This window comes from Hylobates moloch, unplaced genomic scaffold (assembly GCF_009828535.3).
Source record: "Hylobates moloch isolate HMO894 unplaced genomic scaffold, HMol_V3 SCAFFOLD_5, whole genome shotgun sequence".
Lineage (NCBI taxonomy): Eukaryota > Metazoa > Chordata > Mammalia > Primates > Hylobatidae > Hylobates > Hylobates moloch.
The window spans coordinates 154,540,170-154,555,617 of NW_026652280.1; the positions used below are offsets into that span (position 1 = coordinate 154,540,170).

General features: G+C 37.2%; 1 protein-coding gene across 2 annotated transcripts in view; it reads left to right on the top strand.

Annotated features, from left to right (window-relative positions):
• The window catches only part of NEGR1 (neuronal growth regulator 1), a 906,728-nt gene extending 901,880 nt beyond the window's left edge, over positions 1-4,848 (top strand). For both annotated transcript variants that reach the window (XM_032155585.2, XM_032155583.2), the window contains one exon: positions 1,031-4,848. In XM_032155585.2, coding sequence (XP_032011476.1) covers positions 1,031-1,155 — 125 coding nt within the window. In that variant the 3' untranslated portion in view covers positions 1,156-4,848. The remainder of the gene's footprint in view (positions 1-1,030) is intronic.
• Positions 4,849-15,448: the final 10,600 nt, after the last annotated feature.

Sequence of the window (15,448 nt, forward strand, 5' to 3'; positions counted from 1 at the left end):
TCACATACAACTAGGCAACTGTCCTTTCATAAACAAAGTGGAACCCATTCCGAACACTCCAATAATATCCCAAACTTGGTGAATTTTCAGGTATACAGTGAAAATTCAACATGACCGTTAGCCAAGTACCATGTGAACTTCCCCATATATAAGACTGTAATATTTCTGATGTATAAATGTAGTCATACATTCAACTCTCCAAATTCTTCAAAATGTCTTTCAATATAAAAACCTAGTCCCTTTTTCATTACAGTAGAGGTCATTCTACCTGTCTAGAGGTCTAGTTTCAATTCCCTCCACTTCAGGCCTCAAACTTCATGGTCCAGCAAGACTAAATCTACCTTTATATTCTACACGACACACCTTGCTCTGTCCTTTTCTTATGCCTTCGAATTTGTTATTTCTTCTACCCACATGATAGTCTCCTTTGGTAAAACTGTATTTGAAATCTCCCTTGCCCAGGCAGATTTAAAAGCACAATTTGTCTGTGTTACTGCAGTATGCACATGCAACTCTAATATTCTGAGAATTGTATTATAATTGTTTGAAGATCTTTTCTCACCAACAAAAGGCCTTGGAAGGGACAATATTCTTGTTTTCCTAGCATTTAGTACAGCATTTAGCTAATAAAACACAGCTACATAGATACGCATGAATGACTATTTGTCCACTGATACAAATATTTACAGTACATATAAGAGGAATAATAATGTTAGTAGCTTTTGCGTACTTAGCATGTGTTTAGTTGATGTAATATGCTGTATGTGCTTCATCTCCAAATCTCACCACAGTCCTGTGGGTGGATTCTATTATTTCTATTATTTTCATTTTGCCCTTGAGAAAACGGAAGCTCTGAGAAGTTAGCCACATAGCCCACACGTTGTCATGTAGCAGAATCAGATATGAACTTAAGTCTGTCTGACTCCAATGTCAGTGCTTTCCCCAATGCACCTGGCTACCTTTTGATTATTGTCAAGATCCTGGAAGACACAAATTAGATTTTGATTTAATCTTTTCCATTTCTTTCCAGCTCCAAGTACAGCCCAGTATGGAATTACCGGGAGCGCTGATGTTCTTTTCTCCTGCTGGTACCTTGTGTTGACACTGTCCTCTTTCACCAGCATATTCTACCTGAAGAATGCCATTCTACAATAAATTCAAAGACCCATAAAAGGCTTTTAAGGATTCTCTGAAAGTGCTGATGGCTGGATCCAATCTGGTACAGTTTGTTAAAAGCAGCGTGGGATATAATCAGCAGTGCTTACATGGGGATGATCGCCTTCTGTAGAATTGCTCATTATGTAAATACTTTAATTCTACTCTTTTTTGATTAGCTACATTACCTTGTGAAGCAGTACACATTGTCCTTTTTTTAAGACGTGAAAGCTCTGAAATTACTTTTAGAGGATATTAATTGTGATTTCATGTTTGTAATCTACAACTTTTCAAAAGCATTCAGTCATGGTCTGCTAGGTTGCAGGCTGTAGTTTACAAAAACGAATATTGCAGTGAATATGTGATTCTTTAAGGCTGCAATACAAGCATTCAGTTCCCTGTTTCAACAAGAGTCAATCCACATTTACAAAGATGCATTTTTTCTTTTTTGATAAAAAAGCAAATAATATTGCCTTCAGATTATTTCTTCAAAATATAACACATATCTAGATTTTTCTGCTCGCATGATATTCAGGTTTCAGGAATGAGCCTTGTAATATAACTGGCTGTGCAGCTCTGCTTCTCTTTCCTGTAAGTTCAGCATGGGTGTGCCTTCATAAAATAATATTTTTCTCTTTGTCTCCAACTAATATAAAATGTTTTGCTAAATCTTACAATTTGAAAGCAAAAATAAACCAGGATGGTAAAGTTAAACCATACACTATCTCTAAGTAATGAAGGAGCTACTGGACTGTAAAAATCTCTTTCTGCACTGACAGTGGGGTTTGAGAATTTTGCCCCACACTAACTCAGTTCTTGTGATGAGAGACAATTTAATAACAGCATAGTAAATATACCGTATGATTTCTTTAGTTGTAGCTAAATGTTAGATCCACCGTGGGAAATCATTCCCTTTAAAATGACAGCACAGTCCACTCAAAGGATTGCCTAGCAATACAGCATCTTTTCCTTTCACTAGTCCAAGCCAAAAATTTTAAGATGATTTGTCAGAAAGGCCACAAAGTCCTATCACCTAACATTACATGAGTTGGTAAGCGCTCATCATTAATTTTGTTCTGTGGCAGCTAAGTTAGTATGACAGAGCCAGTGCTCTTGTGGACAGGAGCATTTTGCATATTTTCCATCTGAAAGTATCACTCAGTTGATAGTCTGGAATGCATGTTATATATTTTAAAACTTCCAAAATATATTATAACAAACATTCTGTATTGGTATGTAGCAGACCAATCTCTAAAATAGCTAATTCTTCAATAAAATCTTTCTTTATAGCCATTCGAGCTCAAACAAGTAAAACCAAGAAAGACCATCCTTTATTTTTTCTTACATGATATATGTAAGATGTGATCAAATAAAGACAAGACACCAATGATGAGAATATCTTGATATACTAATTATCAAATTATTGTGAATGTTAAATTATTTCTACTATAAAGAAGCAAAACTACATTTTTGAAGGAAAATGCTGTTACTCTAAATATTAAATTACAGGAAGAGTGTGATGGTTTCACTCTTTACTAAAGAAAACCGTCACCCTGAAAGCCATTTTACAGGTTTGATGAAGTTACCAATTTCAGTACACCTAAATTTCTACAAATAGTCCCCTTTTATAAGTCGTAACAACAAAGACCCTACAATAAAATTAGATACAAGAAATTTTGCAGTGGTTATACATATTTGAGATATCTAGTATGTTGCCCTGGCAGGGATGGCTTAAAAACTGTGATTTTTTTTTCTTCAAGTAAAACTTAGTCCCAAAGTACACCATAAATCAGTTTTAATTAGAAAAATGAATCTTAAATGAGGGGACATAAGTATACTCTTTCCACAAAATGGCAATAATAAGGCATAAAGCTAATAAATCTACTAACTGTAATAAATGTATGACATTATTTTGATTGATACATTGAAAAAGAGTTTTTAGAACAAATATGGCATTTAACTTTATTAGTTATTTGCTTTTAAAAAACATTCTTTGTGGAATTGGTGAATAAACTATAAAATATTATTTTGTATTGCAGCTTTAAAGTGGCACACTCCATAATAATCTACTTACTAGAAATAGTGGTGCTACCACAAAAAATGTTAACCATCAGTACCACTGGCAGAAAGAAACAGATCAAGAATGCATATTATTCAGTGACCGCTTTCCTAGAGTTAAAATACCTCCTCTTTGTAAGGTTTGTAGGTAAATTGAGATATAAACTATGGATGAACCAAATAATTAGTTCAAAGTGTTGTCATGATTCCGAATTTGTGGAGTCTGGTGTTTTTACCATAGAATGTGACAGAAGTACAGTCATAGCTCAGTAGCTATATGTATTTGCCTTTATGTTAGAAGAGACTTTCTTGAGTGACATTTTTAAATAGAGGAGGTATTCACTATGTTTTTCTGTATCACAGCAGCATTCCTAGTCCTTAGGCCCTCGGACAGAGTGAAATCATGAGTATTTATGAGTTGAATATTGTCAAATAAGGCTACAGTATTTGCTTTTTTGTGTGAATGTATTGCATATAATGTTCAAGTAGATGATTTTACATTTATGGACATATAAAATGTCTGATTACTCCATTTTATCAGTCCTGACTGTACAAGATTGTTGCAATTTCAGAATAGCAGTTTTATAAATTGATTTATCTTTTAATCTATAACACTTTTTGTTAGCTGTTCATTTCAGGATTATATTTTCTACAAGTTCCACTTGTGGGACTCCTTTTGTTGCCCCTATTTTTTTTAAAGAAAGAAGAAAGAAAAATAAGTAGCAGTTTAAAAATGAGAATGGAGAGAAAAGAAAAAGAAAGAATGAAAAGGAAAGGCAGTAAAGAGGGATAAAAAGGAAGGCTAGAAGGAATGAAGGGAGGAAGGGGAGAAGGTAGGAAGAAAGGATGAGAGGGAAGGAAGAATCAGAGTATTAAGGTAGTTAACTTACACATTTGCATTCTTAGTTTAACTGCAAGTGGTGTAATTATGTTTTACAATGATCGCATTTGAAACGTAAGTCCTATTATACCATTAAGTTCCTATTATGCAGCAATTACATAATAAAAAGTACTGCCCAAGTTATAGCGATGTGGGTGTTTTTGAGACACTAAAAGATTTGAGAGAGAGAATTTCAAACTTAAAGCCACTTTTGGGGGGTTTATAACTTAACTGAAAAATTAATGCTTCATCATAACATTTTAGCTATATCTAGAAAGTAGACTGGAGAACTGAGAAAATTACCCAGGTAATTCAGGGCAAAAAATATATATATATATAAATACCCCTACATTTGAAGTCAGAAAACTCTGAAAAACTGAATTATCAAAGTCAATCTTCTATAATGATCAAATTTACTGAATAATTGTTAATTTATCTATTGTGCTTAGCTTTGTGACACAGCCAAAAGTTACCTATTTAATCTTTTCAATAAAAATTGTTTTTTGAAATCCAGAAATGATTTAAAAAGAGGTCAGGTTTTTAACTATTTATTGAAGTATGTGGATGTACAGTATTTCAATAGATATGAATATGAATAAATGGTATGCCTTAAGATCCTTTGAATATGTATTTACTTTAAAGACTGGAAAAAGCTCTTCCTGTCTTTTAGTAAAACATCCATATTTCATAACCTGATGTAAAATATGTTGTACTGTTTCCAATAGGTGAATATAAACTCGGTTTATCAATTAAAATATGTATTTGACTCATTTTAAAACTCTGTTAGCTTAAGAGAAAGAAGGAAGAAATAATAATTTGAAGATATTTCTGCTATTCTCTTTATTTCCTGTATTACACTCATCTTTCTGCTTACTCTAAAGCAGTACAGGGTAAAAATTTTAGATGCTACAGTTTAAAGGACTCCACACTATATTCTTTCTTGCTGTTGCTGATTCCTAAAAGGTTGATGAGCTGAACTACATCTAAACTAAAAATAAATTTTCTGGAAACATTTTATTATTAATTATTTAGAACCTTTACCTGGTAAAATACAGCAGAGTTAGTTAGCAACAGAGACTAAATATCCTGTTAATAAAATCCTGATGATCTTACAGGCTAAACAACTGAAAACTCAAATGCTTGTAAGAGCCAGGCAGAGTGTAATTTCTTAAGACAGCTGGGTATAAAAGAACGGGCACCTGAAGGTATTCAGATACAATTTCCTTAAAAATACCTTGGTTTCCAAGCAAAACATGTTATTTATTTGGCTGAGAACCTTTAGTTTGTAAATACCAAACCATAATATACAAATGAGATCTCACGCCAAATGAATTTTTTAAGCCCTCTTTCCCATATCTGTTCATCTACGATAGTCAACTGAATAAATGTAGATAAAACAACAAAGCATAAAAAAGATTCATGCTTGGTTTTATAAGCTATTTTGAAATATAGGTATCATTGCTATTCTGAGAAACCCATATACACCAAAGCCCTCCCTCCACAAAAAAACTGGAAATGTTCTAATAAATGTCTGATTTCCCCCACAGCTTCCTTATTTCTTCCCTTTTCAACATCTATCTTATCTATCTTGAATAAATTACGTCACAGAAACAGAAACATCAAGTATCAGACAGAGAAAACCAGCACATGAAACAGAGCTAGTTTCCCTCTCAAAAGAACAGGGCAAAACATAGATGCTTCAAAATCATATCTAGGCATACAGAAAATAATTATTCACTTTAACCTGACAGTCAGAAATGTAAGTAAGAATTTGTAGAGATAATTTTCCAAGGTAATTCATTCAAGTTAGTGGAATTTGATCTAAACACCCGTCAATGTACTCCCTCTGAACTTTCCAAGAAGCAAACACCTTCACATTTACATTCACTGTTTTTCTAGTAATTCCAAACTTACTAAGAAGTATTTCAGAATTGATATCACTGGTGGAAAGACAGCAATTTAGCAAACAAATAAATGCTTTCCAGTATTCCTAGAGAGAAGGAAAAGAGGAATACGTTTCATTCTTCTCCCTAGAAGCTCTACCCACAGTCATCCTAAAGCTAGACCAATCTCTCCCAGGGCTTTCCTTCGGTCTAAGAAATGTGCTTCACTTCAGAGACAATTGTGGCAACTATGGTTTTCCCCAAAGGGTCACAACTACCTCTACCTTACATTTTACAATGGATCACTTTTTCAAGTGTTGCTATTATGGCTTTCTCAACACTTTCAAATACTTAAAGGAGAAAATATTATTATTGTCACGTATTGATGGTGAAAACGAGATTCAGAAATTTTGAGTCACTTGCTGAAGATTATACTTCAACTAAGTGGCAGATCTGAGCCAAATATGCAATGAAAAATGTTCCCAATTTGTTTCTAGTCCCAGACTACCTAGGAAAAAGAAAAGCATATAATCGCATTGCTAGCTTCATAGACAACTATTTGTATATTTTTATTTATATATTTATATGAATATAAGCACATCTTAAATATAAATACAGATATTTATGACATCCTTGTATTTTCCAATACCTGCAGATGGTACGAGATTTAAAGGCTAATCAGATTGTACATGTCATCTAAAAATTTGGAAATGTGAAACTCACAGTGCAGTTGCCTTTGGACACACAGCCTTGGGTTGTATCAGACCGGTCACACCAAGTGGAGAATCTTGTCATAATCACATGTATCTTCTTTTTGTATAGCATTTTGCAAAAGATGTGTCAAGTTTGGGATAATCCACTAAGACTATTCCTCAGACATCTGCAATCAACAGAATTTTGGGGGAAATGGAGATCAGAATACATACACACTTTAAAAAAAATTCACAATAGAATACTGATTTTAATCTGAGTGATGTTGTTTGAGACCATTTATATTGAAATACTAACATGAACATCTGTTTGTGCTGGGACCGTAGAACAAGAGGAAGATTCTAATTCTAGAAATTAAATGATATTCAAACTAAGAAATACAGTTGTATTTTGTTTTCAAAATATGAATATAATACAAATCCTATGGATATCACCACTTGGTTTGAAAAACATAAAAAGTGTGATTTTCATACACTTATGAAATGAATAAATTAATTCATTAATGAAGGACCTGATAAGATATTACTACCAGATAAAAGGATAATTTAAAGAACATACACATTTATAGATTAAAAACCTTGAAATTAATGTACTAATGGAGGCAAAACTGGCTTCCAGAGTGAGGAGGAGAATTCAATTGAATTTTTACCCCTCAGAATTTATTTCCATATCTGTAGACAAGACATATTTTGCCTTAGTATTATTTATTTACAACTTGAAAAAGTTCAAACATAATGAAAAATACAGAGGCTCCAAAAGCATCAGAATCAGGTAACCTGTAAAAGTGTGTTCCAAGTAATTAGTGGTTTTTCATTTCAGCAAAAAGTCTTCTCTGCAATGAAGAGACATAATTTTTTTTTTTTCTTTTTTAGACAGAGTTTTGCTCGGTTGCCCAGGATGGAGTGTAGTGGTGTGATCACGGCTCACTGCAACCTCCACCTCCTGGGTTCAAGCGATTCTCCTGCATCAGCCTCCCCAGTAGCTGGGATTACAGCCACATGCCACCACACCTGGCTAAGTTTTGTATTTGTAGTAGAGGTGGGGTTTCACCATGTTGGCCAGGCTGGTCTAGAACTCCTGACCTCAAGTGATCCACCTGCCTCGGCCTCCCAAAGTGCTGGGATTACAGGTGTGAGCCACCGCTCCCAGATGAGATGTAAAATTTTTAAAGCCATTGAATTAAATTCATTGCTAACATTTTGAGCTTTGATAATGTAATTCCTACTTTAATGACTCAAAAAAAAAAACCCGAGTTACCTATCTATCTAATAATCTATGTTTTAATTACTCCTTTTCTTCCTTATCTCACAAACCATAATCCAATAGGCTGGGACATGTGAAAGAGAAAGTAAACAGTCACAAGAACTACCTTGCTTCGGGAATCCACCTTGTTGAAAAAATAATATATTTTGGGCACTTGTTAAAAAGAATTAATGGAAAAAGTCTTTTTTTTTTGTCACAGGGGCATTTAATTCATGGTATAACAGGAATTTTATATCAAAAACAGAAAATGAAGTAACAGTTGAGATAGCAATATTTCATCAACCAAATACTATGATAGTGATAAAAACATTGCAAGAAGCTATAGCCAGAACTGAGTGTTCTGCTCCTACTTAATGCTAATGAGCCCAGTCCTAGCACACATCTTGGTTTGGTAGAAACTACAGGAGGTAGCATGGTTCATTAGACTTTCAAAACTTTAAAATGTTAAAGAGGGTGGTTTCCCTCCTTCATTTCAAATGGATTGCTCAAAGCACTGGGCTATTCCTTGGTGGAACTTTGAATTTGCCAGTTTCTTCATTAATTTTGACCTTTTTACATTCAAAAAAAAGTTAACTTTACACTAAGCCACAGCAGACTTAGACCTCCCACAGTTCTGAATTGTGCTTAAACAGGTATTCAAGCACATGGGATTTCTCAAGAAAATTTGGGGACTATATCATCTTAGAAATCTTATAAAATATTCGTTGAAGACTATAATATGCTAAAGCTAAGGAACAAAATTCTCTTGATTGCTCTAAAGATACCTAGTGAGATACACAGAACTCTTACATAGTTTTCTAAGTAGTTTCATAAATGTGGATTGTGGTTGTCCTGAAACTTGACATCTCCCTACCAAGTACTTGACAATTGACCTGGCAAAAATGTATTCAATAGCTCATTTTTGACATACTCCTTAAGAAATAATTGCCAGAGATGTGAAACTGCTTCAAGCTCATGTCTTTTTCAAAACAAAACACATACTCACACACAAATACAAAATCGCATTGCTATCAGTGATCTGGAAAATAAGCTTGCAAGCTGGCCATGTGGTGTTCTGAATAATTTTTTTAAAGTAGAAGAAGAAATGACAACAGTGCAACCAACAGTTTCTGTTTAAGTTTTATTTGCTAAGACGTTAGCATAAGGAACATCTTGTGATTTAATTAATCAGAAGATGGCACCTGCTTTAAATACTGACATGGAGAAAAGCAGATTTTTTAAAAAATTTGGAATAAATTAATTTCTTGTAATACATTTTCCTTGTTGATAAATGACTAAATTATGCTTTGGAATGTCTTACTGTCTAATAACTTTAAATGTTGACAAGGAGAAAGACTGGGTTTTGTTTTGTTTTTTAATTTTGAATAAGCAATTTTTTCCTGGAAACATATATATTTCTAATTTATAGATAAACTAGTATATGTGTTCAGAATTCCTGTTCTCTCATTATTCAGGTTTCAAAATGTATTAACAAAGCTTTTATGGTTTTATGATAGACAATTAGATATCTTTCTTCAGGTAACATAAGAATTTGTATAATGGTATTAGTCAGTTTTCACACTGCCAATAAAGATATACCCGAGACAGGGCAATTTACAAAAGAAAGAGGTTTTTTTGCACCTACAGTTCCATGTGGCTGGGGAAGCCTCACAAACACAGTGGAAGGTGAAAGGCACGTCTCACATGGCAGCAGACAAGAGAAGAGAGCTTGTGCAGATAAACTCCCCCTTACAAAACCATCAGATCTCATGAGACCCATTAACTATCACAAGAACGGCATGGGAAAGACCTGCCCCCATGATTCAGTTACCTCCCACCAAGTCCCTCCCACAATCTGTGGGAATTCCAAATGAGATTTGGGTGGGGACACAGCCAAACCATATCATTTCCACCCCGGTCCCTCCCAAATCTCATGTCTTCACATTTCAAAACCAATCATGCCTTCCTAACAGTCCCTCAAAGTCTTAACTAATTTCAGCACTATCTCAAAAGTCCACAGTCTAAAGTCTCATCTGAGACAAGGCAAGTCTCTTCCGCCTATGAGCAGCCGGTAAAATCAAAAGCAAGTTAGTTACTTCCTAGATGCAATGGAAATACAGGCATTGGGTAAATATAGCCATTCCAAATGGAAGAAATTGGCCAAAACAAAGGGGCTAGAGGGGCGGTCAAGTCTTACAGCTCCAAAATGATCTCCTTTGACTCCATGTCTCACATCCAGATCATGCTGATGCAAGAGGTGGGCTCCCACAGCCTTAGGCAGCTCTGCCTCTGCAGCTTTGCAGGGTATAGCCCTCCTCCTGGCTGCTTTCACCAGCTGGCATTGAGTGTCTGTGCGTTTTCCAGGTGCACGGTGCAAGCTGTTGGTGGATCTATGATTCTGGGATCTGGAGGACAGTGGCCCTCTTCTCACAGCTCCACTAGGTGGTGTCCCAGTGGGAACTCTGTGTGGGGGCTCCACTCCACATTTCCCTTCTGCACTGCCCTAGCAGAGGTTCTCCATGAAGGCCCCATCCCTGCAGCAAACTTCATTCTGGGCATCCAGGCATTTCTATACATCCTCTGAAATTTAGGTGGTGGTTTCCAAGCCTTAATTTTTGACTTCCATGCACTCACAGGCTCGACACCATCTGGAAGCTGCCAAGGCTTGGGGCTTCCACTGTCTGAAGCAACAGCCCAAGCTGTACCTTGGCTTCTTTTTAATCATCCTTGGAGCAGCTGGGAGGCAGACCACCAAGTTCCTAGACTGCACACAGCAGAGGGACCCTGGGCCAGGCCCACAAAACCACTTTTTCCTCCAAAACCTAGGGGCCTGTGATGGCAGGGACTGCTGCAAAGGTCTCTGACGTGCCCTGGAGACATATTCCCCACTGTCTTAGTGACATTCAGCTCCACATTACTTATGCAATTTTCTGCAGCCAGCTTGAATTTCTCCTCAGAAAATGGGATTTTCTATCACATTTTCAGTCTGTAAATTTTTCAAACTTTTATACTGTGTTTCCCTTTTAAAACTAAATGCCAGCCAGGTGCAGTGGCTCATGCCTGTAATCTCAGCACTTTGGGAGTCTGAGACAGGCAGACACCTGAGGTCAGGAATTTGAGACCAACCTGGCCAACATGATAAAACCCCATCTCTACTAAAAATATAAAAATTAGCCAGGCATGGTGGCACATGCCTGTAATCTCAACTGCTTGGGAGGCTGAGGCAGGAGAATTGCTTGAACCCAGGAGGCAGAGGTTGCAGTGAGTTGAGATCATGCCACTGCACTCCTGCCTGGGCGACAAAGTGAGACTCTGTCTCAAAAACAAAACAAAACGAAACAAAACAAAACAGAACACTGAATGCCTTTAACAACACCCAAGTCACCTGCTGAATGCTTTGCTGCTTAGAAACTTCTTCCACCAAATATCCTAAATCACCTCTCTCAACTTCAAAGTTCTACACATCTCTAGGGCAAGGGCAAAATGCTACCCATCTCTTTGCTAAAACATAACAAGAGTCACCTTTGCTCCAGTTCCCAACAAGTTATTCACTTCCATCTGAGACCATCTCAGCCTGGATTTTATTGTCCATATCATTATCAGCATTTTGGTCAAAACCATTCAACAAGTGTCTAGGAAGTTCCAAACTTTCCCACATTTTCCTGTCTTCTTCTGAGCCCTCCAAACTATTCCAACCCCTGCCTGTTACCCAGTTCCAAAGTCACTTCCACATTTTCAGGTATCTTTCAGCAGCACTCCACTCCTGATACTAATTTACTGTATTAGTCAGTTTTCACACTGCTGATAAAGACATGCCTGAGGCTAGGCAATTTACAAAAGAAAGAGGTTTATCAGACTTATAGTTCCACGTGGCTGGGGAGGCCTCACAACCATGGTGGAAGGTGAAAGGCACATCTCACATGGCAGCAGAGAAGAGAAGAGAGCTTGTGAAGGAAAACCCCCCCTTATAAAACCATCGGACCTCATGAGACTTATTCACTATCATGAGAACAGCATGGGAAAGACTTGCCCCCATGGTTCAATTACCTCCCACCAAGTCCATCCCCCAATACGTAGGAATTCAAAACGAGAATTGTGTGGGGACATGGCCAAACAATATCAAATGGTTTTGATTTTTATGTTGAGGCACATTCTCAGGCTAGTATCATTTCAAGAAGAACCTGTTATTTGTTGATTTTGGAAATTTTAAAAATCAGATTTAATTTACACTGAAAAGTGGTTGACCTTAACCTTTCTCAGATAACCTGAAATGTTCATGTGGCATTCATTCATTCATTAATCCATCCACTTGTTTGACAATAAAATGTGATTTAGGTGACCTCTGAAGAGCTGTCTAAAAAGAATTACCTGGTAGAGTTAATCTGGATGTTTAGGACACTATCACCAAACTGAAGAAAAAGGCACCCATTTCTCTATCCTTTCTCTGGGAAGCTGATTTCACTTTTAAACTGAAAGTGAGAAAGGAAAAGGAAGAAGAAAAGAAACAGAGGGGAAAAGAAGAGAAAGAGGAAGGGAAAGAAAGAGAGAGATTAATGTATATTTTCTCCTGAGAAAGGCTTCTTTTGTGTGTGTGGGTGTGGGTGTGCATGTGTGTTTCCTGTTGCCTGGATCTATCATAAAAAGCAATGTCTTCTCTGGAATGGGGCTTCAGTTTCCACGTTTACAATTAGTACATATTACAATTAGTGATATGAATAAAGGCTGTTATCCTACATCTTCCAAGTTGTCATTCCTCTTCTTTCTTTAAAACTTTCATTATTGTTCATATAAAATTAAATTTCTACAATAGTATATCATACTCTTTTCTCAAGAAAATATGACAATATTCCATTGCATCACAGAATGCAATGAAAAATATAAAACTTCCATTTCTCTGTGACTTTGATATTAAAAATGAATTCTCCTAGTCAATTGCTGAAATTGTTTAATAATAAAATAAAATCTGAATTTGAATAGGTTACCACTCTCTAAATATGCACAGTAAAAATAAAGATTGAGATCTTCTGTAATTGTTACTTACAAGCTTTGAGTGACATTAAAAAAAAAGAAAAAAATCCAAAAAAGCTTGAAAATTTAACACTTATAACTTGAGGCTCCAGAAAAATTTTAAAATGTTTTCAAAAATAGATAAAAATAAAACTTCATTTTAAGGGTTCTTGATTTTTCATAAATCTGTAATACCAGTGTATTCTCACATAACATACTCTATCAGTTCTGGACTCAAACAACAGAAAGACTGGCCAAGTTGAAAAAAATGATTTGTTGGAAGGTTCTTGAATGCCTCTCAAGAAAGAGAAACATCTGAATGATGGAAAACTTCAACAGTAGGATGGTACCAAGATAGGAAATGCAGCCAGTAGGCAAATGTGCAGCTAAAGTCGTGCCACAGAAATAGGTAAGCATGCCACTTTGATGGGATTCACACTACTTCATGATATGGCACCTTGGCATAATGATTTTAAGCTGAATACATTTGAAAAATGGTAGGTGCTGGAAAGACTCTTATGAGAAGTGCCTTCTCTATGATCAGAGGAAAGGCACATCCTTATCTCTAAAGACAGAGAAAAGCCTAAAGGAATCTGAACAAATAGGCCTCACTAAGTTTCCCCCCGTTTACTACTGTGTTAGGCTATTCTTGCATTGTTATAAAGAAATACATGAACATGGATAATTTATAAAGGAAAGATGTTTTATTAGCTGACGGTTCTGCAGGCATTACAGGAAGCAAGTTGTGGCATGAGCTCAGCTTCTAGGGAGGCCTCAGGAAGCTTACAATCATGGCAGAAGGCAAAGTGAGAGCAGGCACATCACATGACAAAAGCAGACACATCATATGGTGAAAGCAGAAGCAAGCAACACAGAAGAGTAGAAGGGAAGTGCCGCACACTTTTAAATGACCGGATCTCATGTGAACTCAGAGCAAGAGCTCACGTATCATCAGAAAACGGCTGAAGCCATTCATGAGGGACCCCTCCCTGTGATCAAATCAACTCCCCACGAAGTTCCACCTCCAACACTAGGGGTTACATCTCAACATGATATTTGGAGGAGATATTCAAACTATATCACTCTATCCCTGGCCTTTCAAATTTCATGTCCTTCCCATATTTTAAAATAAAACCATCCATTCTCAGCAGTCCCACAAAGTCTTAACTCATTTCAGCTTTAACTCAGAAGTCCAAATTCCAAAGTCTCATCAGAAACAAGGTAAGTCCCTTCCATTTATAAGCTTGCAAAATCAAAAATAAGTTGGTTGTTTTCAAGATAAAATTGGCAAATAAGCATTGGGTAAACATTTTCATTCCACAAAAGAAAAATTAGCCAAAAGAAAAGGGCTACAGACCCCATGCAAGTTCAAAAGCCAGCAGGGCAGTCATTAAATCTTAAAGCTACAGAATAATCCCCTGTGACTCCATGTCCCATATTCAGGGCACACTGGTACAAGAGGTGGTTCCCAAGGCCTTGTCAGTTCCACCCTTGTGGCTTTGCAGGGTTCAGCCCCAAAGGTTGCTCTCCCAGGTTGTTGAGGGCCTGTGGCTTTTACAGGTGCAGGGTACAAGCTGCTGGTGGGACTACCATTCTCTTGGGTCTGGAGGGCAGTGGCCTTTTTCTCACAGCTTCACTAGGTAGTGCCCCAGTGGGGAGGGTAATAGCCCCCTTCTCACAGCTCCACAGTGAGGAATCTGAGTGAGGCCTCTCTTATCCCTAAGCCCTGCCCTAATGGGAGTTCTCTGTGGTGGCTCCACCCTTGCAGCAGGCTTCTACCTGGGCACCCAGGCTCTTCCATAAATCCTGTGAAATTGTGGCAGAGGGTGCCAAGTCTTATTCACTCTTGTATCTTGTGTGTGCCCACAGGCTTAACACAACATGGGGACTGCCAAGGTTTATGGTTTGCACCTTCTGAAGCTGTGGCCCAAGGTATACCTGGGATCCTCTGAGCTAAGGCTGGAGCTAGAGTGGACTGGATGTGGGGAGCAGCGTCCCAAGGCTGTACAGGACAGCAGGACCCTTGGCCAGGCCCACAAAGCTATTCTTCCCTCTTAAGCCTCCAGGGCTATGATGGGAGGGGCTGCCATGAAGGTCTCTAAAATGCCTTCAAGGTCTTTTTCTCATTGTCTTGGATAGTAGTACTTGGCTCCCTTTTAGTTACGCAAGTATCTCTAGTAAGCAGTTGCTCCACAGCCTGCTTTTATTCCTCTCCCAAAAAGGCTTTTCTTTCTCTGCCACACAATCAGGCTGCAAATTTTACAAACTTTCATATTCTACTCCCTTTTAAATATAAGTTCCAACTTTAAGGATTTTTTGCTCCAACATCTGAGCATAGGTTGTTAGAAGCAGCCAGACCACTTCTTGAACACTTTGCTGCTTAGAAATTCTACCAGATACCCTAAATAATCACTCTTAAGTTCCAACTTCCCATGAGCCCTAGGGTAGGGGCACAATGCAGCCAAGTTCTTTGCTAAGGTGTAACACATGTGACCTTTGCTCCAGTTTCCAA